The sequence below is a fragment of the Trichosurus vulpecula genome, chromosome 7, assembly GCF_011100635.1.
Source record: "Trichosurus vulpecula isolate mTriVul1 chromosome 7, mTriVul1.pri, whole genome shotgun sequence".
NCBI lineage: Eukaryota > Metazoa > Chordata > Mammalia > Diprotodontia > Phalangeridae > Trichosurus > Trichosurus vulpecula.
This window is the reverse complement of record NC_050579.1, coordinates 157,867,139-157,892,461: the sequence shown is the minus strand read 5'-3', so window position 1 is coordinate 157,892,461 and position 25,323 is coordinate 157,867,139. Positions and strand designations below refer to the sequence as shown.

Genomic DNA, 25,323 nt, shown 5'->3' with positions numbered 1-25,323 from the left:
AGAGAGCAGGAACTGGTTTATTTATGTCTTGGATCCCCAGCACCTAGTTCAGTGCCCAGAAGATAGCAGGTACTTAATAAATGCTCATTAGGGCCAGGGTGCCATCATGGAAAGAAAATGAGGATTGAGGTCAGGAAGATCTGCACTCAGTGGTTAGATGATCCAGGGCAAGCCGCTTCAGCTTCCTTATCCATAAAAAGGAAACAACAGTAGCACCTCTTGGAATTGTGTTCAGAGGAACAAAGGACATCTGTGGAAAGTGATTTGCAAATCTTAAAGTACTACATAAATCTTAATCATTATTATTATTGTTGTTGTTGAACAAATAAGATCCCTACACTAATGAAATAACAGGTCTGGACCAAAACAAACTTCTGAGAAATCAAAATCCATCATAAACCCCATACAGTAAAGCTCTTCTGCAAGTAATTCTGAGGCGAGCCTCTCAAACTTGCTTATCTGATTTTACAGACTACAAGAAATTTTTGTTGTTCAGTCATGTCTGACTCTTCATGACCCCATTTGGGGTTTTATTGACAAAGATACTAGAGTGGTTTGACATTTCCTTCTCCAGCTCATTTTACAGATGAGGAACTGAGGCAAACTGGGTAAAGTGACTTGCCCAGGGTCACACAGCTAGTAAGCATCTAAGGCCAAGAAGAGACGTCTCAAGTCTCGAGAAATCTTCTGGATTCCCAGACCAGAGCTCAATCCACTAACAAATCAGAAGACAATGATAAAGGTATAAGTTGACAGCAAAAATTGAAACTGAAGAAGAAAAAAAGAAAAATTATTAAAAAGCAGACAATAATTCCTAACTGCATAAGAATATTTAACAATAGGGCAGACAGCCCCTAAGGGCACCATTTTATAACAGTGCAATTACTTTGCCTTGAGCTGTTCATAAAGATAGTCTTGACTCATAAAGTGACCACCGATTGTTCAATGTTCTCTTAGAAGACTTGTTAGAAAGGTTTCCATAAAAGCAGTTAAGATGATACATTTGGGGCAGCTAGGTGGCACAGTGGACAGACCTGGAGTCAAGAAGACCAGAGTTCAAATGTGGCCTCAGATACTAGTGACCCTAGGCAGGACACATAGCCTCTGTCTACATCCGTTTCCTCATCTGTAAAATGGGAATAATACAGACAGTTCTCCCTTTATCATTGTTTTCTGAAGTGGGGAAGGGAGGAAGGGAGGGAGGGAGAGGTCACTTGAGCAGGGAGAGGGCCAGTACATGGTTCAGAAACACATGGGGGCTTGGGATAGACAAGGGAGAGAAGGACAAATACACAACCTATGCGGGGGGTGGTGGGAGGTTGCCCAGACACATTGGGCAAGACAGGAGACAGAAGAGGACAGACTTGTGTATCTAAGTGCTGACAGACAGAAGACTTGGGATAGAAGACAGATGCGTGGGCACAGGAGGGCAAAGGTCTCCTCTTTCAGCGGGAGGTCTCAAGCCAAGCCCCTATTCAGTAGGGACATTCTCTCCTCGTATTATCCTTTCACTTGGAGACTTTGGGATTGTTTTGGGTTTGTTTATTTGTTTGTTTGTTCTGATGGGGCGGGGAGGGGAGGAGAGCACACAATACTAAATAGTAAAGTTAATAGGGTTTATTTGGAATGCAGATTTCTTTGAAGATTCTTTAAGCAAAGCTGAATTTGCATGAGAATTTATGTAAAACAAGAACTATCTATAATAGCATCTACCTCTTAGGGATGTGATGAGGATAAAATCAGTTAATATTTGTCAAGCACTTGCAAAACCTTAAAGTGCTATTTATATAAAAGCTAGATATTACTTTATCTAGAAAACTCATTTTTCCTTAACCATACTGTATACATGGATTATTGCATACAATTGCTTGCAAAATACTCTTGAATACAAATGACTAGCATATATATGTGTATACACTCACTTATTATATATGTGTTATTATACATTCTGAATAGAAAATAGCCTTTTAAGCACTTTCTCTGAAAATGAGGAAGACCAATCACATTTTTGGATAGAAAATAATATTAATCTACTGAACTTCCAACTAATTTAACAACAAAGTATATTTGAAAAAGAAAGAACAGCACAAAACAAAGTATTCAGAATAGTCATTAATTTGGTTTTATATAGTGAAAAATTTAAGCCCCTTTATCACAATTAATACTGTTTGTTTTTTTTTTTTAATTTTCAGGGAGAAAAAAGGAAATGAATTGTCTTCTGACCTTGCAACCTTTAATTTGGAGGAAAATGAATTTCCTTTGAGAGCAGAAAATAGTACTATTTCACCTACTGTTTAAGTAGAAAAAAAATGAATTCAGAAAGGGTGAATCTTTATTATTTTACGGATTTTTAAACGAGAGGGTTACAGTATTCAGTAATGTTAAAAACAGGTTGGGCAGGTTTCATAACAAAGGTGGAATATAAATTTAAAATGGATATAAGGGAAAGCATGTATTTACTTGTAATTACCAACAAGTAACTTTTATACAGTTGGAAAAAAAATTCACTAGTATGTGTTTATATACACACATATGTAATGAGTTCACAATAGCCGCTTTCTATTTTAATCCAGGCAATACAACTACGGTATTTTTTTTTCTTGTTTGTTTGTTTCATAGAATATTCTTTCAAATCAGGGGTTCTTAACTTTTTTTGTGTCATAGACCCAGTTGGCAATCTGATGATGCCTTATGGACTCCTTTTCTGAATGTTTTTAAATGCACTAGGAAGTACATAGGATTACAAAGGAAACAAATAATATTGAAATAATCATCAAAATATTTTTTAAAACAAGTTTACGGACACGTTAAATTAAGAAACTCATGGCCCTAAACGAAAATTGAGGTATGGATTTAATTAATAGGAACAGCAGCTTCCCCTTTTCCCTCCAGTTACCAGAGAAAAATAATGGGCACGAACGTGCTTTCTTACCTGGACACACTTCAAAATAGATTGACTTTTCTCTCTTACATCTTTAAAGGGACACCGCTTGGAAAGCATGAGCAGACGAGCAAGGATTTTATTGAACCCATCCCAAGAGGCAGCATTTAAAAGCGGTTCTGATGAACGATAAGGCGGCTCTTTCACAGAACGAAGAGGCTCCGTTTTCCTCAAGATCGCTTGTTTAATGTTTTCCAGCGCTGTGTCTCTGGTAGCTGAATCTCTGCTGCACAATCCATCCCACCTAACTTCATTCTCCCCCTCAGCCATCCTCAGCGTCCTTGGGTTTCTCCTCTCCACGCCCCCCACCCCCCGACCAATCTTCAGTCTCTTTTCAACATGTCACCAAAAACACCTCGAGAGCACCCAGAGATGAAAGCAGTTTTGGCTTGGGCTCAAGTTTGGGGGTCAACCATAGAATTTCAATCGTCAATCGCAGACTCGTTTTGGGGACAATGAAAACATCAGACGGCGGAGTCTCTGAAACCGATGCTCTACTATACAAAGTTCACTCCAACAAGAGGCAGTCTTGGAAGGAAGGTCTTTTTTTCTGAAGAGAGTTAAAAAATAACGGGCAAAGGGCACCAGCAGACCACGTAATATCTCGCCTGGGTTTGAGGTCTTTGGAAGGAGCCAGGAAAGCTCGCTCTCCTGCCCGGCGGGTTCAGCGGCCGTCCTCCCGCCGGGGAGCTGTCAAATCCGTGCTCTGCCCAAGACAGTGGCCAGCGAGGAAAGCTCGCCTGTCAGTTGGGAGTTGTTGGGATTTTTTTCCCTCGGCGTGGGGGGCGGGGGGGAATTCTCTCCCACTACCACCCCTAGTTCTTCAGCCCTTTCTGCAGGCCCCGCCTCCTCCCTAGGCCCCGCCTTCTCGCAACTCCTCCCTCCAGCTCTCCGGCTGGGGAAGAGCGGTGGGCTGGCGGGCCCGGGAGGGCGAACGGTGCGCGCGTCCCTCCGATCCCGGGCTCCTGGTTCGAATCCTAGAGAAGCAGGAAAAGCAGCTGCTTGACCGAGAGGGTAGGGGGCGTCGTCCCGTCTCTCTCTGTCTTGTTTCTACGCCAGAAGCGGTGCTGCTGCTGGCACGGTGGTGATACCCTCTGCCCCCTCCAAAGCGCCTAATTCTCACCTACCCCGCCCCCCGACAAGGACGGAGCCAAAGGCCCGCGGCCCCAGGAGGCACCGGCAGACCCCCGACAGGGCCTAGTGAGCTGGAGTTGCTGCTGGGCCCCAGGCGCAAAGCCCGCCCCCTCGCCCTGCCCCATCGGCGGAGACCGGCCCAGAGGGCGGGAGTGGGGAGGGGAGTAGAAGGGGGTCCTCCGCGACGGTCCAGTCCCTCCCCTTTCTCCGCCCGGCACAAACTGGGAGCCGCCCCTACGGCCCAGCTCTCTCTTCCCCTCCCCGGCGGACCGGACCCGCGGAGGAAAAGCCATTGGAGAAGGCCCCGCCCTTCCAGCCGTCCCGGACTAGACGCCCCTAAGCCCACGCGGCGGCCAACTGATGCGAACTACCGCGCATGGGCAGTCTTGAAAGGGAAGAAGCGGGACGCATGCGTACTAAGCTCCTAGACTTTTTCCCGCCTGCGAGAACCTATCCTGGCCTTAGCTGCGCCTGAAGTTAGAAAACGAAGAAAGGAGAAGTGTCTATTCTGAGCCTAGCATAGCACAGGAAAGGGCAATGCAAAAAATAAGGGAGACGCTAGGATAATTCCTAAACAGCGACAGGCATTCAATTTTTAAATAACACTAGGTTTCCGAGGAGGCGCCCTCGTAATGACTTCTGGGAAGTGTAGTCCTCGTGAAGTTACGAGAGGGTTGCCTCGCGCGACCGGAACTACATCCTCCAGAAGGAAGCGCGGCGTTGCCTAGGAAGCCCACTGCCTAGAGTTCCAACGGCTCTCAGGAAGCGAGGACCGTCTGGCGGAGAGGAACCAGGTGAGCTTGGACTCGCCGGACTCGTTTGTGCGGGAGTTGGGGGGCGACCTCAGCCGTGGCAAAGCTTCTCCGTGCTCCTCTCGGTAGTTGTGAGGGGAATGGAGATGGCCCCATCTGAGAGAGCTGGATGTGGGGCAGAGGGAAGGTAACAGAGTTCATACAGCAGCGAGATCCCATCTGGCTGGGAGGGCTCCAGCCCAGGACGTTCCGGAAACTGCCCTCCCTAGGAAGGAGAAAGGAGAGAGAGATGAGGTCCCCACTGGCTCTCAACTCGGGGCACTCCTATTTGAGTTCCACCTTTTTCGAGACCTTCTCAGGTTCTCTAACTTACTCTTACGTCCCACCCCCGGGACCTCCACTTAGGAGGACTCCGATTATTATTGAAAGAAAAATTACTGGGCAGGTGTGAACTGGATTTTTAAAATCTGATTCAAGATTCTCAAGGAAAAAAAAAAAACAGCTGATACGTAGGCCCTAAGGAAATAAAAGCATTATCCCGAACGAGCCCGTATATACTGTATCTCAGAATTTTAGTGCAAGAGAAAACTGTCTTTTAAAATATGTGTGTATATGTATATATACACAGAAATAAGTGTACACATCAATAATACAGATTTGTAATATGTATTATACATAATATGTGCACTCAGTGCTTGTTTACTATTGAAGGGAAAACAAATTACATATATGTATTTGTACTATTTGTAGATATTGTAACTATATATTATGTAATAGGCGTATATATATGACATTTGTTATATAACGGTGTATTGTATAATTATACTATATATATTATTTATTCATTTGCCCTACTTAATGCTAAACACTGCTAAGCACTGAGGACACAATAATAATAGCTAGAAGTGGGCTAGGCACTGACCAAATGCTTTCTTTACAAATATCATCTCAGTTGATTAAAAGAAGAGGCAAAAGACCGTCCTATGCTCAAGGAGCTCACAACCTAAAGGAAAAAAAAATCAATGAAAACTAATATTTAGCATATTACTAATCAGAAAATTCTAGGAACCAGTGACATTTTTAACATTCCCTAACTTACTGAGTAATTGTGCCCACCCACTGCCAAAGCTAACCATCATTGGTGCCCAAAGTGTTCGGGACCTTAATATTCTTTTAAAAAAATATTTCTCTTCTTCAGGATTATCACTGGTTTTTCATTTACTCAGAGTTTGCATTTCTTTGGTGATCTTTTCACTTTGTTGTAATCATAATGAATGAGAAGTAGCTTGGAGTAGTGACTAGAGAGCCTACTTGGCAGAGTCTGGAAGACCAGGAGTCCTACAGCTGATGTTTATTAACTTTGTTACCCTAGGCAAGTGCTTTAACCTCTCAACTCTAACTCAGTCTGCCTTGGTAGAAGGAATTTCCTCATTTATCCCATATAGCAATGAACTATTGAACATAACAAATTGATGCACATAACAAAAACCAAATCATTGTATGCATCTTTTTTTGGTTCTGCTAATCTCACTTTGCATCAATTCATACAAATCTACCTATGTTTTTCTAAATGTATCATATTAGTTATTTCTTACTACACAATAATTAGTGTTTCATCATGTACCATAATTTATCAAACCTCCAATCAATGAGCATCCATTTTGTTTCTTTGGTACCACAAAAGATTCCTGTGAATGTTTAGGGATACTTTGGACCTTTGTGTCTCTTTGAATGTATTCCCAGGAATAATGGGATTGCTGACTCAAACAGTATAGACAATTACTTTTCTTGCTAATTTCATGTTGAAAGCCAGAATGGATAAGTCAATTCACAGCTTGCCTAGGATACTTCAGTGTATCTTTCCCCAGCCTCTTCAACACTGATTGTTGTTGTTTATAGTCCTTTCTGACTTGTTCTGACCCCATTTGGGGTTTTCTTGGCAAAGATACAGGAGTAGTTTGCCATTTCTTTTTCCAGCTTATTTTACAGATGAGGAAAGAAAGAAATATGGTTGAATGAATTGCCCAGGTCACACAGCTAGTAAGTGTTTGAGGCCTGATTTGAACTCAGGAAGGAGAATCTTCTTGACTTCAGGGCAGGGTTTTGCCACCTAGCTACCTACAATGTTAATTTTTTTTATCACCTTGCCCTATTTGCACAGTGTAAGATAAAAACTCAATTATTTTAATTTGCATTACCCTTATTAGTAGTAATTTGTAGAATATTTTCAAATGACAATAGTTTGCAATTCTTTTTTTTCTCCATAAATTTTTTAATCTTTTTTTAAAATTTATTTTTAGTTTTCATCATTTCCACAAGATTTTAAGTTACAGATATTCTCCCCATCTCTCCCCTCCCTCCCACCCCAAGATGTCATGTATTCTGATTGCCTGGTTCCCCAGTCTGCCCTCCCTTCTATCACCCCCCCCCCCATCGCTTTTCCCCTTACTTTCTTGTAGGGCAAGATAGATTTCTATCCCCCATTGCCTGTATATCTTATTTCCCAGTGTTTGCAATTCTTTTGAAACTTCATTCTTATTTTTTGATCACTTATCTATCAGGTAATGACTCTTGGTGTTACAAATTTATTTCAGTTCCCTGTATATTTTAGATATCAGATTTTTGTCAATGATATCTGAAGCAAATATATTCCCAATGAACAGTTTTGCTGTTTATTGTATCTGTTTAACAGTTTTTTAACCAGGCCTGATATCTACTATTTTATAATATTGAGGCATGGTTATGCTGTTCCCCTTTCATTCTTTCTTTTCTATTTTATGTCCCTTGATATCCTAGACCTTTTCCCCCCCCTACAAATGAAATAAAAAAAAATTTTGCCTAGTTCTATTTCTGGGTAGCACTAAATCTGTAGTTTAGATGATATTGTCATTGGCATGGCCTATCCATGGCAGGGGCTGTTTCTCTGGTTATTTACCTTTTTTAAAAAATGTTTTGTAGTTGTAGTGATACAGGATATCCTAAAACTATTAGTGCAATTTTAAACTTTAAGAGTCTAATTTTATGACAACCTATGTAAATATGATGAGTGTGTTGGTAAGTTAACTACCAGATAATTTTGTAGTTATTTTGAATGATTTTTTTAACCATTTCTTCCTGATTTTTATTATCACTATGCAGAAATGCTGATAACTTCTTGTGGACTAATTTTGTGGCCTGCTACTTTACTGAAACCATGAATCAGTCAACACATTTGTCTAGCCTTTAATATGTGTCAACCGCTATCCTAGGTGCTAGGAATTTTATATTCTAACAGGGAAACAACATGTACATAGATAAATATCTGTAAACTAGATATAAAATAAATACAAGATAATTTAGAAGAAAGGCATTGGTTGTTGCCCTTTGTTCTTGTAGAGGACCAAAATGATATCACTAAGCTTGAGTCAAGATTCAGTGTGTCTGACTGTGGCTGATCAGGCCCATACGAACTCGGAACACAATCAGTTCCAAAATTCTTGAGAGAGACCTTGAGAGCGTCCTTGTATCACTTCTTCTGACCACCACGTGAACATTCATCCTGAATTCTCCATAAAATAGTCTTTTTGGCAAGTATACATTTTCCATTTGAACAACGTGGCCAGCCCATCAAAGTTGAGCTGTCTGAAGCAGAGTTTGAATGCTTGGCAGTTTAGTTCAAGTAAGGACCTTGGTGCCGGTACGTTGTCTTGCCAGGTAATCTTCAGAATCTTCCTAAGACAATTCAAATGGAAGCATTTAGTTTTCTGGCATGGCACTGGTAGACTCTAGGTTTCACAGGCACACAACAATGAGGTCAGCAGCACAAATCTGTAGACCTTCAGTTTGGTAATCAGCTTAAGACCTCTTCTCTCTCATACTTTCCTTCGGAGCCTCCCAAAGCCTGAGCTAGCTCTGGCAATGCATGTGTCAACCTCATTATCAATATGTACATCCCTGGAAAGTACACTGCCAAGGTAAGTGAACTTATCCATAGCAGTCAAAACTTCTTAATTTGCCGGAACCAATGGTTCCGTGTATGGATGATGTGGTGGTGGCTGATGGACACCTGTGTTTTCATGGTGTTAATTGTTAGGCCAAAATTAGCACAAGCAGCAGAGAATTGATCCATACTTTGTTGCATCTCAGCTTTAGAGGCTGCATTGAGTGCACAATCATCTGCAAACAGAAAATCACGTACTGACACTCCCTCCACCTTCATCTTGGCTTGTAGCCTTTTCAAGTTGAAGAATTTACCATCAGTGCTGTAGCTGACCTTGATGCCATGTTCATTGAAAGCATTTGACAACATGGCTAAAAACATCATGCTAAAAATTAGCATATTAGCAAGCACACAGCCTTGTTTAACACCATTGGTGACTGGGATGGTGTGAGAACATTGTCCATTATCTAGAACTCAGGCAAGCATGCGGTTATGAAATTGACAAACGATGCTGATGAACTTTTCTGGGCAACCAAATTTTGACATAATTTTCCATAAGCCCTCACGAATAACAGTATCAAAGGCCTTGGTCAGATCTACAAATGTTCCATACAGACCTTTGTTCTGCTCCTGGCATTTCTTCTGGAGTTGTCAGGTAGCAAACACCATATCAACTGTTTCTCAGCACTTTCTGAAGCCACACTGGCTCTCAGATCCTTCGGGTGAAGAATCAGCCTATTAAGGAGGACTCTGGCAAGAATCTTGCCAGCAATAACTAAGAGAGACCCCCCTGTGATTGTCACAGAACAATCTATTTCCTTTACCTTTATAGAAATGGACAATGGAAGCATCCTTGAACTCCTGGGGGATAATCTCCTCTTGCCATATAACCTGGAAAATTTCAGTCAGCTTTTGGAGCTTTAGCTAGGGAGGGATTGACTTCAACCTGAGTTAAACAGTCAGTGGCTTCAGCATTCATTGATGACTACCAGAAGAATTAATGTCAACAAACTAGAGCTCTTCTCTGAGCAGAAACAATTTGTTGCTAACTTGGAGGGAAAATTGAGCCAACACACAGTTGGCAGCAGTAGAGCAGAAAAGGAATGGGTAGCTTTCAGAGATTTGGTGTATAGAACTGCATTTCCTCATCTGGGTCGGAACACTTGCAAACACCAAGACTGGTTTGATGAAAATGATGGGGAAATTTAGAAGCTGCTAAATGAAAAATGAAAACTTCACAGGGTTTACCAGCAGGATAGCTCATCCATCTCTGAGAAGGCAGCATTTAATTCCATCTAGATAAAATAAATAAAATATATGTTTTATATATATGCATACATGTACATGTATATGTGTGTGCGTATTTGTGTGTATGTGTGTGTATATATATATATATAAAAATACAAGATAATTTAGAAGAAGGGCATTAGCAAGCTAGTAGGGGATCAGGAGAGGCCTCATAAAGGGCATGTGTTGACTGGAGTTTGAAGAGAGCTGTGAATTCTAAGAGGCAGACATGAAAAAGAATTGCATTCCAGACATGAGGGGATAGTTTATGCAAGGGTACAGAGACAGGCAATGGAATGTTCTGTGAAGAAAGAGCGAGAAGATCAATTTAGCTGGAGATCATAGAGTTCATGAAGGCAGATAATATGCAATACTCCTCAGAAGCTAAATGGGTGCCAGATTGTAAAGGGCTTTAAATGCCAAACAGAGGACATTTTATTTGATCCTAGAGGTAATGAGGAGCTTATTGAACAGAGAAGTAACATGGTTTGGATGTGTGCTTTAATAGTCACTCTGACAGTTATGTGGAGGGTAGAGGGATGAGGGATTGCAGGTAGGAAAAACAATTAAAAGGTAAAGAGGTGATAAGAGCCTGAATTAGGTTTTTATGGAATAAATGGAGAAAAGTGAACAGCTGCAAGAGCTGTTGGGGGGGGTGGCAATTTAATAGTAGAGCTACTGATTGGACCTTTGAGATGAAGAAAGAGAAGCTGAGAATGACTGAATTTATAACCCTAGACCAGGGCTTCTTAAACTTTTTCCACTCATGACCCCTTTGGCACTTCTTAAACAGTTCAAGAGATAATTAGAAAGAATGGTGGTACTCTCAGCAGAATTACAAAAGTTTGGAAGAAGTATGGGTTTTTTAAGGAAACATAATGAGTTTTGCTTGGGATGCTGAGTTTTAGGTGACTATAGGATATTCAAGCCAGGAACTATCTTGCTTTACTGTTTCTCTATGGTTTTCTAAGTATATCATTATCTTCCACTAGGGATAATTTTATCTTCTTATAGTCAGGCACTGTCCTAAGAGCTAGGGCTACAAAAAGAGGCAAAAGACAGGCCCTGCCTTCCCGGTAATTACCACATAATGGAATAGAAAACAAACACAAATATGCAAAGATAAGCTAAGTACAAAATAAATAGTAAATAATTATCAGAAAGAAGGCATTAGACTTAAGAGAGGTTGGAGATTTTATTTGGGACTTGAATGAAACCAGGAGGCAAAGATGAAAAGGGAGTATATTTTAGGAATGGGGGACAGCCAGAAAAAATTCTTGGAGCCAAGAGATGGAGGATCTTGTTAGTGAAACAACAGGGAGGCCAGTGTTCCTAAATCAAAGAGTACATGACAAAGAGGAAGGTATAAAAAGACTGGAAAGGTAGAGGGGGCACCTGGGTAATAAAAGGCTTTGAATCTCAAGTAGAGGATTTTGTATTTGATCCTGGGTGGTATGGGTAGTCACTGGAGTTTATTGAGTAGAGGGCAACATGGATGGACCTGTTCTTTAGGAAAATCGCTTTGGAAACTGAATGGTTGATGGATTGGAGTGGGGGAAAAACTTGAAGGAGGCAGACCCACCAGCAGGGTATCAGTAGTCCAGGCATGAGGTGAGAAGTTGATTTCATGATGTTGGACCATCCTGGTATCCCTAGTTTAAATCCTGCTTGATCATATTGAATTGTTTGGGGTTTTTTTTGCTTCTAAATTTATTGCTACAATCTCATTTAAAGAATTTTGTTTAAAAATCTTGCATATATATGCATTAATGAAATTGGTTTATAGTTTAATCTGTTTTGTCTTTTTTATAAGTTTATTTATTTTTGGTTTTCAGCATTCACTTCCATACATTTTAAATCCCTCCCAAGATGGCGTGCAATCTGATATAGGCTTTACATATACATTCCTATTAAACATATTTTCACATTACTCATGTCATATAGAAGAATTACAACAAATGAAAGGAACTATGAGAAAGAAAAAAACAAAACAAATAAAGGAAATAGTCTGCTTTGCTCTGCATTCAGACTTCATAGTTCTTTCTCTAGATATGGATGGCATTTTCCATCGTGAGTCTTTTGGAATTGTTTTACGTCCTTGCGTTGCTGAGAAGAGCCAAGTCTATCAAAGTCATTCTTCCCACACTGGCTGTTACTGTGTACAGTGTTCTTCTGGTTCTGCTCACTTCACTCAACATCAGTTCATATAAGTCTTTCCAGGTTTTTTTGAAGTCCGCCTATTCATCATTTCTTATAGCACAATAGTGTTCCATTATATATACTACAACTTGTTCAGCCATTCCCTAATTAATGGGCATCCCCTCAATTTCTAATTCTCGGCCACCACAAAGAGAGCTGCTATAAATATTTTTGTACATTTTTATGATCTCTTTGGGATAAAGCCCTAGAAGTAATATTGCTGGGTTAAAGGGTATGCACATTTTCATAGTCCTTTGGGCATTATCTGTTTTCTCTTTCCGTGTTTTGAGAATTAGGATCATATTAGATTCATGAAAGGAGTTTAGTAGAATGTCTTTTGTCTCTATTTCTGAAAATAATTTTTGTAGCATCAGTATTTGTTCCTCTTTAAAGTTTGGTAGAACTTACTTATAATTCTATTTAGCCCAGGTTCTCAACTCCTTTGACATTTTATTTATGGCTTGCTCAGTTACTTTTTTTGAGATTTGGTTAAAATATCTGTTTCTTGTTTGCTTACTTTAAAGGTAGTTTTTTTGTAGATACTCATCCATTTCCTTGAATTCTCTATTTTGCCGGCATATGGCTATGTATAGTAATTTCTAACAAATCTATATGCTTTTTGCTGTGAATTCGTCTTGTTCACTTTTTTCATTTGGATAACATGATCTTCCTATTTTTTTCTTAAGTGTGTTGGCTAATGTTTTATTTTTGGTTTGTCTTTTAATCAGCTCTCAGTCTTGTTTATTTGATTTTTTAATAAAAGATTTCTCTAATTTTAAAGATTTTTTCTGTTATATTTGTTTTAGTTTTACTACTTTATTTCCTAGTCTTATTAATTGCACATTCAGTTCATTAATCTATTTTTTTTACTTTGTTATTCAGAGAACTAAATTAAGCAGAATTCTTGCTTTATTCACATCCCATATGTTTTTGCATGTCCCCTCATTGTTACTCTCTTTATTGTTATGTATTGTTTATATAATTCATTCTTTGACTCGCTCATTATTGAAGATATCATCACTTAGTTTATTTTTAGATATAAATCTTGTTTCCTTTATTATTTGTATGCATTTTAACCTGTAAAAGATGTTTACAATAATTAATTGCCTTTTTACATTTGTAATTTCTTTATGCCATAGCACATGGCCAATATTTATAACAATGAAGTGGATGTTGAGGAATGTCTGGTCTTTCAGAAAATTCAGAAGATGCTAATGGTCAACATAGGTATTTGTAAGAACATTTAGAATGGGATGATGCTCGGTGAGAACAGCTGAATATTTTTTCTGTTTACATCTGCCATTTGAATGAGTCATTATTTAGTAATTAATTACTCTGCATATTTTCCCCAGTATATTGTAAAATATTGGTGGTAGTCTGCCATTATGACCATCATTGAGAATACCAGCAAAAATGATGAGAATTATGAGTTGTGAAATTAAAACAGAAAATAGATCGTTGGCATAGGAATGTAAATTTGGAGCTGTAAGTAAGACCAACAAATCTAACCATCTCATTATAGACAAGTGTTCTGATGCAAGATACAGTGTTGACTCATTGATGCTATGTGGCATAAATAGATTTGGAAAGGACAATTGCTCCAACTCTTTGGTAGTTCAGAGTCAAATAGAGTTGTTGAGCATTAGTATCTTTTACATGTGCATAAATTTAAATAGTTTTTGCTAATATGATCAGAAAGTACTTATGTCTTGGCCTAGGCTCTTGTTAGAAGGCAAAAGATATTTAGAAGTAAATGCAGTTGACTGAGTGAGCCATTGTTTGCAGTTTCTGACAGTTGGCTTTCAGGTTTCATATTTTATTATAATGTTAGAAATTGAATTCATTGAGCATTTATTTGGCACCTATTATGTGTCAAGTGGTATGCTAAGGGCTGAAGATAGAAAAACAAAAATAAGACAATTCCTGCCCTCAAATAGCTTACATTCTACTGGGGAGAGTTTGGAGTACATAGCTATTGACAAATGGAAACTTTGCCAGTCCTGTCATCTTGAGTTGAGCCTTGAAAGTAGTTAAGAGTTTTGTGAGGTAGAGATTAGGAAAGCACTTCAGACATAAAGAATAATATACTTAAGTGTGATGGCAGGAAATGCAACATAGTATATACAGAGTTGCATGAAATTGACTGGAGCATACTGGAGTGATAAGGAATTCCTAAAACTTCTTGAGAATGGCATGGTTTAATTTGTGCTTTGGTAATACTGAGTACTTTGGCAACTTTGTAGGATGGATTGAAGACTGTGAGACTGAAGTCAAGGAAGCCATTTAAATGTTATTGCAGTAGTCCAGATAAAAGGTGATGAGAAGCTGACTTAGGGTAAGTTGTGGGAGGAATGAAGAAGAGTGAAGGAAAGTGAGGAAAGTTGTAGAATTAGGATCAACAAGATTTATAACTGACTAACCAGTGAACAAGCATTTTAAGCACCTACAGAGATGAATGAGAATGAAGAGTCAAGAATCTTAGTTTTGGTGTCTAGGTGCCTAGAAGAATATTAATGCCCTTGACAGAAATATAGGAATCAGTTTTGGATATATTGAGTTTGTGACACCTCTGAGATGTCCAAAGGACAATTGGAAATATAGACCTGGAGCACAGAAGAGAACTGAGAGCTGGATATGGAGGTTTAGGAGTCTTTTGTATAGTTGATGATAGTTGAACCTAGGGAAGCTGATGAAAGAACCGAGTGAGTACAGAGAGAAGAGAAGACTCCCCAGAACCAAGCCCTGAGGTATGCTCAGGCCTATGGGGCAGACCAGGAGAATGATTATCTAAAGAGGGGATGAAGAAGGATCAATTATACAGGTGAGGAGAGAACCACAACATAAGAATGTCAAACAGGGAAGAGAAAGTGTCCAGAAAGTCAGATATGGCTGTCCAACAAAAATTAGCTAATTGTAAAGCTGCAGAAAAGTAGTTAATTTGAATTTTTCAGAAATTTATTTTCTGAACATGATATCTCCATTGAATAAACATTTATTTGTAATACATATTATGTATATGTGTGAATATAAAATTCTACGATTCCATATTGCTCGTAAAATCGACTAATAGAAAGAGAACAAAGCTGTTTTGTTGCCAAGCGATTGCAGCTCACTGTCATGTAACTCACTATCATGAAGCAAAATTAATATCTGGTAATATTTTTGCAATCTTCCCAGATACTAATGCTACTCCATGATTCAACTTTTGTGCCAAGGTATTGTACAAGATAAAAAAAATTATATTAATAATAGTTAGCATTTATATAGTACCAATTATGTGCCAGGCACTGTGCTAAGCACTTTACGAATATAATCACATTTGAACCCTGGGAGCATTATTGTTATCACCATTTTGCAGTTGAGGAAATTGAGACAAACAGAGATTAAGAGATTTCAGGCAGGCTTTGAACTCAAGTGTTCCTGGCTCTACATCCAGCAGTTTATCTACTTCACCCCTTCACTGCCTCAAAAAAATAAATAAACAAAAGTGTTATCCTGAGAAAATTGGTGAATCATGAAGGTACTACACTGAACTTTTTCTTGTTATGACATAAAATCTATAATATTTAATGCCTCATTTGTATGAGATTAATCCTTTTTGTCTATCCCTACCCAGTTTTATTTTTTTAGAACCACCCCATCATGCATAGCTCAACCCAAACCTTTCTTTCAAACTACCAAAATAATGACAGTCATAAGAGTACTGATAATATTTTCACATATAAGAAGTAATAGTTTGACTTTATTGAGTCACTTATAATTAATCTTTAATGTTTACCTCCTGGATTTAATATGTCAGATTTTCCTTTAAGTTCTGCTATTTTTGTCACAAATAACTGAAAGTCTTTCAATTTGTTAAATGTCCTTTTTTTTTCCATTCATGATTATACTTAACCTTGCTGGGTAAGTTAGCTCTTTTGCTCTCTGAAATATAGCATTCCAAGATCTATAGTCCTTCACTATAGTAGTTGCCAGGTCTTGTGTAATCCTTTTTGTAGCTCCATGATATTTGAATGTTTTTTTTTCTTGTTGCTTGCAGTATTTTCTCCTTAATCTGAGAGCTTTGAAACTTGACTATAATATTCCTGTAAGTTTTCCTCCTGAGATTTCTTTCAGGTGGTGATCAGTGGATTTTTTCTTTCTCTTTTTGCTTTGCCTTCATGTTCTAGAATTTAAGGGCAATTTTCCTTGATAATTTCTTGTAATACTGTATCAAGATTCTTTTTTTTTTAATTGTAACTTTCAGGTAGTCTGACTATTCTTATATTGTCTCTCCTCAATCTGTTCTCCAGATCAGTTATTTTTCTAATGAGATGTTTCACATTCTCTTCTATTTTTTTCATTCTTTTGATTTTGTTTTATTATTTGTGTCTTTCAACATCATTAGCATTCTTTTGCCTCATTCTAGTTTTCAAGGAGTTATTTTCTCAAGTTTTTGATTTTCTCTTTCCAGTTGGTTGACTTTCTTTTCACAATTTTCTTGATTTTCTTAGATTGCTCTTTTTTTTCCCTCAATCCCTCTGGTTTTTTGAAATCCTTTTAAGTTCTTCCAAGAACTCTTTTTATGCTTGGAATCGTTTGACATTTCTCATTGAAAAAGGAGTGGCTTTTTTAGTTCCACTATCTTCCTCTGAATATGAACCCAGATCTTCTCTGTCCCCATAGTAGCTTTCTATGGTTGTGTTCTTTCTGCTTTACTTACTCATTTTTATTTTTTATTTTGTTTTAGCAGCTATTATTATATTCAGGTTCTAGTCCTGAGGTGTAGGGAATGATGCTTTAAGCTTCGGGTCCTTCTTACTGTTATTTTCTGAGGTCTGTCCTGAGGCCCAGTCTTAGACACCCTTCTCCACCCCTAAGCCATGACTAGGACCCCCTGCCACACTGTTCAGCAAACACTCTTGCTCCATCTGGTCCCTCTGGTGTTTGCAAACTAGAGCTGTCCTCTCTATCCTGAAATGGAAACTAGAATTCTGCTCTCTTGCAAGTGCCCACAGCCAACAAAGTCCCCACCCCTCTGTTACCACACTCACCCAACATGTACTAGCACCAACTCCTCCAGGGCTCCAGCCCAGCACTGAGTCAGGTCAGCAGATCACAGCTGTGCTTGGCTTCCTTCAACAGTGTAAGGTCCTTTAGTCTCCTTCTCAGATATTGAAACCCCACACTGTCCTTGAGGTGAAAGTTCCTGTCATAATGGCCTTTAGGGAAATGTGCTCTTATATTTTCATGTTACTTGCATCTTTGAGTAACAAATTGTTAAATCTCTTAAGTAAGATTTGCACTTTAATATTTTCTCTAGCTTTTCCATATTTAATCTCTCGTAGTTTACTTTGAATTTCTTAATATCCTGAGGTTTCTGGCATATCTTAGCAAATTGTCTTCATTGTCAATTATCAAATTTCTACTCACTTTTTCCTTATCAATAAGATATAATAATATCATATTTTATAGAAATGGTTAAACATGTACCTGTGGGTGATATAAGCACTAACCACTTTAGCATACAGTTTAATAATATAGTATAAAAATCACTGGACTTAACAAGTCAGAGAGAATATAGTTCATAAGAAAGCATACATAAAACTCATGTTTCAAAAGCTTCAATTAAGCTTTACTAGACCTTCAGAACTCATACTATGGCAAAACGCCTTGGTCTAAACTTATATGTTCATATCTCTTACCTGAAGTATAAACTTTTAAAACCGAAAGAGGGGGAGTGGAGCCAAGATGGCAGCTGGAAGCAGGGACTAGTGTGAGCTTCCTGCCGAGCCCCTCCAAAAACATATAAAAAATGGCTCTGAACCAATTCTAGAACTGCAGAACCCAGAAAATAGCAGAGGGAAGCAGGGCTCCAGCCGAGGACACCCTGGATGGTCTCTGAGTGAGGTCTGTCCACACGGAGCTGGGAGCAGAGGGAGCAGAGCCCAGCCAGTGGGCAGCAGCAGGACCAACCAGACCAGGAGCCAGGCGGAGCGTGCCCTAGCGCCCTGAATCAGTGAGCTGCAGCAGTTACCAGACTTCTCAACCTAGAAACACCAAAGACAACAGAGAAGGTTAGTGGGAAATGCTGCAGGACTAGGAGTTCGTGGTTTGGCCACCATCCTGGGGGCAGCGGAAGTGGGGCAGCTACAGAACTACAGCTGCAGTTGCTTCTGGCCCCAGGCCCACCTGGTGGGAGGAATTAAGTGGCGGATCAGAGCAGGCATGAAGACCCTGCTGAAGATCTAAGTCCGGTCAGGGTCGGGGGTTCTTGGGGAAGGAGGAATGCTGATGTGGCAGAGCTGGCTCATCCCCCCCAGGTGTGGAACATAGTTCTCTTAACTCTACAAGCAGTCATACCCTCCTGAAAAACTCAAGGGTCAAGTTAGTTGGCTGGGAATATGGCCAGGCAGCGAAAACGCACCCAGATTCAGTCTCAGACTCTGAAATCTTTCTTTGGTGACAAAGAAGACCAACACACACAGCCAGAAGAAGTCAACAAAGTCAAAGAGCCTACAACAAAAGCCTCCAAGAAAAACATGAATTGGTCTCAGGCCATGGAAGACCTCAAAAAGGATTTGGAAAAGCAAGTTAGAGAAGTAGACGAAAAAATTGGGAAGTGAAATGAGAAGGATGTAAGAAAACCATGAAAAACAAGTCAATGACTTGCTAAAGGAGACCCAAAAAATACTGAAAAATACACTGAAGAAAACAACACCTTAAAAAATAGACTAACTCAAATGGCAAAAGAGCTCCAAAAAGCGAATGAGGAGAAGAATGCCTTGAAAAGCAGAATTAGCCAAATGGAGAAGGAGGTCCAAAAGACCACTGAAGAAAATACTACCTTAAAAATTAGATTGGAGCAACTGGAAGCTAGTGACTTGATGAGAAATCAAGATATTATAAAACAGAACCAAAGGAATGAAAAAATGGAAGACAATGTCAAATATCTCATTGGAAAAACCACTGACCTGGAAAATAGATCTAGGAGAGATAATTTAAAAATTATTGGACTACCTGAAAGCCATGATCAAAAAAAGAGCCTAGATAGCATCTTTCGAGAAATTATCAAGGAGAACTGCCCTGATATTCTAGAGCCACAGGGCAAAATAGAAATTGAAAGAATCCACAGATCACCTCCTCAAATAGATCCCAAAAAGAAATCTCCTAGGAATATTGGCGCCAAATTCCAGAGCTCCCAGATCAAGGAGAAAATATTGCAAGCAGCCAGAAAGAAACAATTTGAGTATTGTGGGAACACAATCAGAATAATCCAAGATCTGGCAGCTTCTACATTAAGAGATCGAAGGGCTTGGAATATGATATTCTGGAGGTCAGTGGAGCTAGGAATTAAACCTAGAATCACCTACCCAGCAAAACTGAGTATCATGCTCCAAGGCAAAATATGGATTTTCAATCAAATAGAGGACTTTCAAGCTTTCTCAGTGAAAAGACCAGAGCTGAATAGAAAATTTGACTTTCAAACACAAGAATCAAGAGAAGCATGAAAAGGTCAAGAAAAAGAACCAGAAAAAGAAATTGCAAGGGACTTACTAAAGTTGAACTGTTTTGTTTACATTGCTACATGGAAAGATAACATGTATGATTCATGAGATCTCAGTATTAGGGTAGCTGAAGGGAATATGCATATATATATATGCATATGTTTATGTGTATATATATATGTATGTATGTATGTGTGAGTGTGTATGTATGTATATATGTATGTGTGTATGTATATATATATATAGAGAGAGAGAGAGCACAGGGTGAGGTGAAGATGAAGGAAAGATATCTAAAATAAATAAAATTAAGGGATGAGAGAGGAATATATTGAGAGAGGGAGATAGGGAGAGATAGAATGGGGTAAATTATCTCGCATAAAAGTGGCAAGAAAAAGCAGTTCTGTAGGAAGGGAAGAAAAGTCAGGTGAGGGGGAATGAGTGAATCTTGCTATCATCAGATTTACCTGAGGAGGGAATACCATACATACTTAATTGGGTAACTTCCCACACAGGAAAACAGGAGGAAAAAGAAGATTTTAAAAAAGGGGGGATGATAGAAGGGAGGGGAGATGGGGGGGAGGTAATCATAAACAAAAACTTTTGAAAGGGGACAGGGTCAAGGGAGAAAATTGGATAAAGGGGGATAGGTTAGGAAAGAGCAAAATATAGTGAGTCTTTCACAACATGAGTATTGTGGAAGGGTTATACATAATGATACACATGTGGCCTATGTTGAATTGCTTGTCTTCTTAGGGAGGGTGGGTGGAAAGGGAAGAGGGGAGAGAATTTGGAACTCAAAGTTTTAAAAACAGATGTTCAAAAACAAAAAAAAAGTTTTTGCATGCAACTAGAAAATAAGATACACAGGCAATGGGGCGTAGAAATTTATCTTGCCCTACAAGCAATAAAGGGAAAAGGGGATGGGAGGGGAGTGGGGTGACAGAAGGGAGGGCTGACTGGGGAATAGGGCAACCAGAATATATGCCATCTTGGAGTGGGGGAGGGTAGAAATGGGGAGAAAATTTGTAATTCAAACTTTTGTGAAAATCAATGCTGAAAACTAAATATATTAAATAAAAATTAAAAAATTTAAAAAATAGAAAAGGTAATCAAGAAAAAGAACAAGAAAAAGAAATTGCGAGGGACTTACTAAAGTTGAACTGTTTTGTTTACACTCCTACGTGGAAAGATGATGTGTATGATTCATGAGACCTCAGTATTAGGGTAGCTGAAGGGAATATGCATATATATATGCACACACACATATATATTATATCTTCATGTATATATGTATATGTGAGTATGTATAAATGTATGTGTATATATAGAGAGAGAGAGCGAGCACAGGGTGAGTTGAAGATGAAGGGAAGATATCTAAAAGAAGTAAAATCAAATTAAGGGATGAGAGAGGAATATATTGAGAGAGGGAGATAGGGAGAGATAGAATGGGGTAAATTATCTTGCATAAAAGTGGCAAGAAAAAGCGGTTCTGTAGGAAGAGAAGAGAAGTTAGGTGAGGGGGAATGAGTGAATCTTGCTCTCATCAGATTTGTCCCGGGGAGGAAATACCATACATACTCATTTGGGTATCTTAACCCACAGGAAAAAAGGAGGAAGAAGATAAAAAAGGGGGGGATGATAGAAGGGAGGGCAGATGGGGGTGGAGGTAATCAAAAACAAACACTTTCGAGAGGGGACAGAGCCAAGGGAGAAAATTCAATAAAGGGGGATAGGTTAGGAAGGAGCAAAATATAGTTAGTCTTTCACAACATGAGTATTGTGGAAGGGTTATACATAATGATACACATGTGGCCTATGTTGAATTGCTTGACTTCTTAGGGAGTGTGGGTAGGAAGGGAAGAGGGGAGAGAATTTGAAACTCAAAGTTTTAAAAACAGATGTTCAAAAACAAAAAAAAAAGTTTTTGCATGCAACTAGAAAATAAGATACACAGGCAATGGGGCATAGAAATTTATCTTGCCCTACAAGCAATAAAGGGAAAAGGGGATGGGAGGGGAGTGGAGTGACAGAAGGGAGGGCTGACTGGGGAACAGGGCAACCAGAATATATGCCATCTTGGAGTGGGGCGGGGGTAGAAATGGGGAGAAAATTTGTAATTCAAACTTGTGAAAATCAATGCTGAAAACTAAATAAAAAAGTATTCCATAAAAAAAAAAACCCGAAAGAGAACTTACTGGTATAATTACATAGGATTGAGATCTTAAAGGGCCTTAAGATATCATCTAGATCAGGGCTTCTTAAACTTTTTCTACCTATGATTCCTTTTCACATTTTGGCAGCATTCGTTGGCACTTCGTGGATGTGAAGGCGTGTACAATGTAAAGTGCACATGTCGTGTTTTCAGAACCAAGGCTGCAGTGAAGTCGCATGATGCAAAATGGGCAAGCGCTGCCAGGAACACCTCAGATTCATTAAATGCTTAATTTTTAATTAGTTTTTGGTCACATGTTCAGAAACCTTTTATTGTTGCCAAATTTTTTTTGTGATTCCAAGGGATAGTGACCCACAGTTTAAGAAGCACTGATCTAGACCAGGGCTTCTTAAACATTTTCAACTTACAATCCCTTTTCACCCAATAAAGTTTTACACACCTCTGGGTATATAGATATATAAAACGAGTATACAAATCAAACATTTACTGATAATAAATCATAAAGAAATTTATTTTAAAACATTTCTTTGGTGTACATATAATTTTGCCATTTATTAAAGATGAAAGCAAATTTGCATATTAAGGATCTGCTTGTTTTTACATAAAGAATTAAATCTTGGGGGCAGCTAGTGGCGCAGTGAGTAGAGCACCAGCCCTGGAATCAGGAGGACCTGAGTTCAAATTTAGTCTCAGATACTTGAAATACTTACTAGCTTTGTGACCTTGGGCAAGTCACTAACCCCAATTGCCCTGCCTTCTACAAACAAACAAACAAAAAAAAGAATTAAATCTTGGCAGAATATTTGATACTACAGGATGTAGAGCATCTTCACTGTTTTTCAGAGTTGATTGATATTTTGATTTTATAATTGTCAATGCTGAGAACACCACTTCGCATGAATATATATGGCAGAAATATGTTTAGGTCCATTTCAGAAATTAAGTTGTAATCCCAAATCAAAATTCATTTAATGATTTTTTTAGGAAACTCAGGTTTTTAACTGTGTCACTTGATAACTTGGCAAATTCTTGAACTTTTAATGGGAGATGACTGACTTTTTTTATTTCAATTGAGTATGGTTTATGGACCCAGCTTAATTTTTTAGAATCAAACTTTGAAGGGAAGTATTTCTGAAACTGTGTCCAGGTACTTCAGATGATCAATTACAATTAAATCTTTGGGAATATTATTTTCAATTATAAAATCATCTGTAGTTTAGTTGTAAACATTTCTAAGGAACCGTTTTCCACCCTGTTCTTCCATATGTTAACTTTTTTAACAAAACTTTCGATCTTGTCTCTTAACATAAATAAGTTACAATTTTTCCTTGAAGCAACATGTTTAAATCATTGAAATTTTTGAAAATATCTGACAAATAACAGTTTTGAAAGCCAGAAATCATTATAAAAATTAATATAATCAGATTTCTGCTCAGTCAAAACAAATTTCTCAAAACATTGTTTTTCTTTATTTAAAGATTTTAAAAGTTGTTCAGAATAATTCCTTTCGTTTATTGTAGTATGCTGCATGTTTATTATTAAGATTCGTTTTAGTTTTTCTGGTTTCATGCTCTCCATAGCCAAAACTTCATTACAAATTAAGCAAAGAGGTTTTTTCCACACCATCATCATTATTAGAAGTAAATACATATTTCAAAAATGATTCGACACATTTTCTTTTTCTTGTCAATTTAGATGTACTACAACCTAGTAGTGAAGACTCTGCCACATTGTCATACATATTTTTATCTCTTCTGTCTAAATTTAGCCACCTATCCATAACTGAAAAATATTTTTGTCCTAAAATATAAAGAGATATTGCTAATAATTTCTCAAATGCTAGCTTTAGTGTATAAAATTACTTTTGTTTGTGCTTAATTTTTAAAAATTGATGCTCACACTTACATACACATACAGCAGTGATGGTGGAGAAATATTATTAAAAGGCCTTGTCTTGCTGCAATTAAACATTTATGTTTCTATAAAAGGAGATAACAGCAATTTTAAAAATCAAACATTCTAACACAATACAATCCAAAGATATACTGCTTTGATACTTACATGCTGAGGAAGGATGGTAGGAAAATACTAAAAGTCTTTATTTTCCATAATTAAACTATTATGTTTCTGCAGGAGCAGAAATCTTTGTATGTACAATAAAAACACTGTAGTTCATAACTTAAAATAGTCTCGATCTGATCCAAGGTGTTTCTGGCAGGGTTTGTTGGCATTGGGTAGTGTGACAGCATGCGCAGTGCGAAGTGCTGGTGTTGTGTGTTCAGAACCAAGGCTGTAGTGAAGTCAAGTGATGCAACATGGGCAAACATCACCAGAAACACCTTGGATTCATTAGGCATTTGATTTCGAATTAATTTTTGCTTGTTGCATGTTCAGAAACCTTTTACTGTTGCCAAATTTTTTGCTACTCCCACATTCAGTTATGTGACCTCACGTGGGGTCGAGATCCAAAGTTTGAGAAATGCTGGTCTAGACCACAGATGTCAAATATGTGGTCTGCACAACATTTCTGAATACTGCCCGAACCAAACTGAAATGTAACTTGGAAATTTTTAACAAAATAAACAAAAATATAATAAAACATAGATAATACTACTAAGTCAGTATTCAGCCCACAGTGATCTTTATGTACAGATTAGTGGCTCCTGTTTCTTTTAGTCTGACAATCCTTATCTTCCCTCCACAGCTAACTGGAATAATTCTTTGTACCTTTTATAACTGAAAGCAGTTCATTTGAAAGATTCAAAGAATCAGAGGCTTATTTGTGATGAACTGGTGATGTCTTAAAGGAATAGTAGAGAATGGAAGCGATACCACAAAATTGCAAATAGACTGTTGTCTCAATTTTGAAAAAACAAGGAAGAATGTAGATCACACATTTAAGTTGGACAATTTGACATTAATTCTTAGCAAAATTCTAGATTATTAAACCTGTGTCTTGTGATGCTTTGAAAAATAAAGTAGTAATCACCACAACAAAACAGGAAGTGATACAGGACTTTTTTTTTAATTTTTATTTTTAGTTTGCAACATTCGGTTCTACATAATTTTGAGTTCCAGATTTTCTTCCCTCCCTCCCCTCCTACCTCCCCAAGACGGCATGGAGTCCCATATAGCTTCCATGTATAACTTCGCATTGAATTAATTTACACACTAGTCAAGTTATGGAGAAGAACTGTGATCAATGAAATGAATCATGCGAGAGAAGAAACAGGACCAAAAAAAAAAACCAACACAAAAACAAAAACAAAAGAGAGAAAAGGGAAAAAAAAAGGTGGGGGGGAAGGTTAGCATGAAGTGTGCCTCAATCTGCATTCATACTTCATAGTTCTTTCTCTGGATGTAGATAGCATTCTCCATCGTGAGTCCTTTGGAGTTGTCCTTGCACCTTGTGTTGTTGAGAAGAGCGAAGT

The 25,323-nt window shown here is 38.3% G+C and overlaps 2 protein-coding genes across 4 annotated transcripts in view; one reads left to right on the top strand and one right to left on the bottom strand.

Moving 5' to 3' along the window:
• SESN1 (sestrin 1) overlaps nucleotides 1-4,444 on the bottom strand; it is a 123,697-nt gene extending 119,253 nt beyond the window's left edge. The window contains exon 1 of the mRNA XM_036767013.1: nucleotides 2,933-4,444. Coding sequence (XP_036622908.1) covers nucleotides 2,933-3,211 — 279 coding nt within the window. The 5' untranslated portion in view covers nucleotides 3,212-4,444. The remainder of the gene's footprint in view (nucleotides 1-2,932) is intronic.
• A 169-nt stretch (nucleotides 4,445-4,613) lies between these two features.
• CEP57L1 (centrosomal protein 57 like 1) overlaps nucleotides 4,614-25,323 on the top strand; it is an 84,395-nt gene continuing 63,685 nt past the window's right edge. For all 3 annotated transcript variants that reach the window (XM_036768790.1, XM_036768788.1, XM_036768789.1), the window contains exon 1: nucleotides 4,614-4,869. The gene's annotated coding sequence lies outside the window, so the exon portion shown is untranslated. The remainder of the gene's footprint in view (nucleotides 4,870-25,323) is intronic.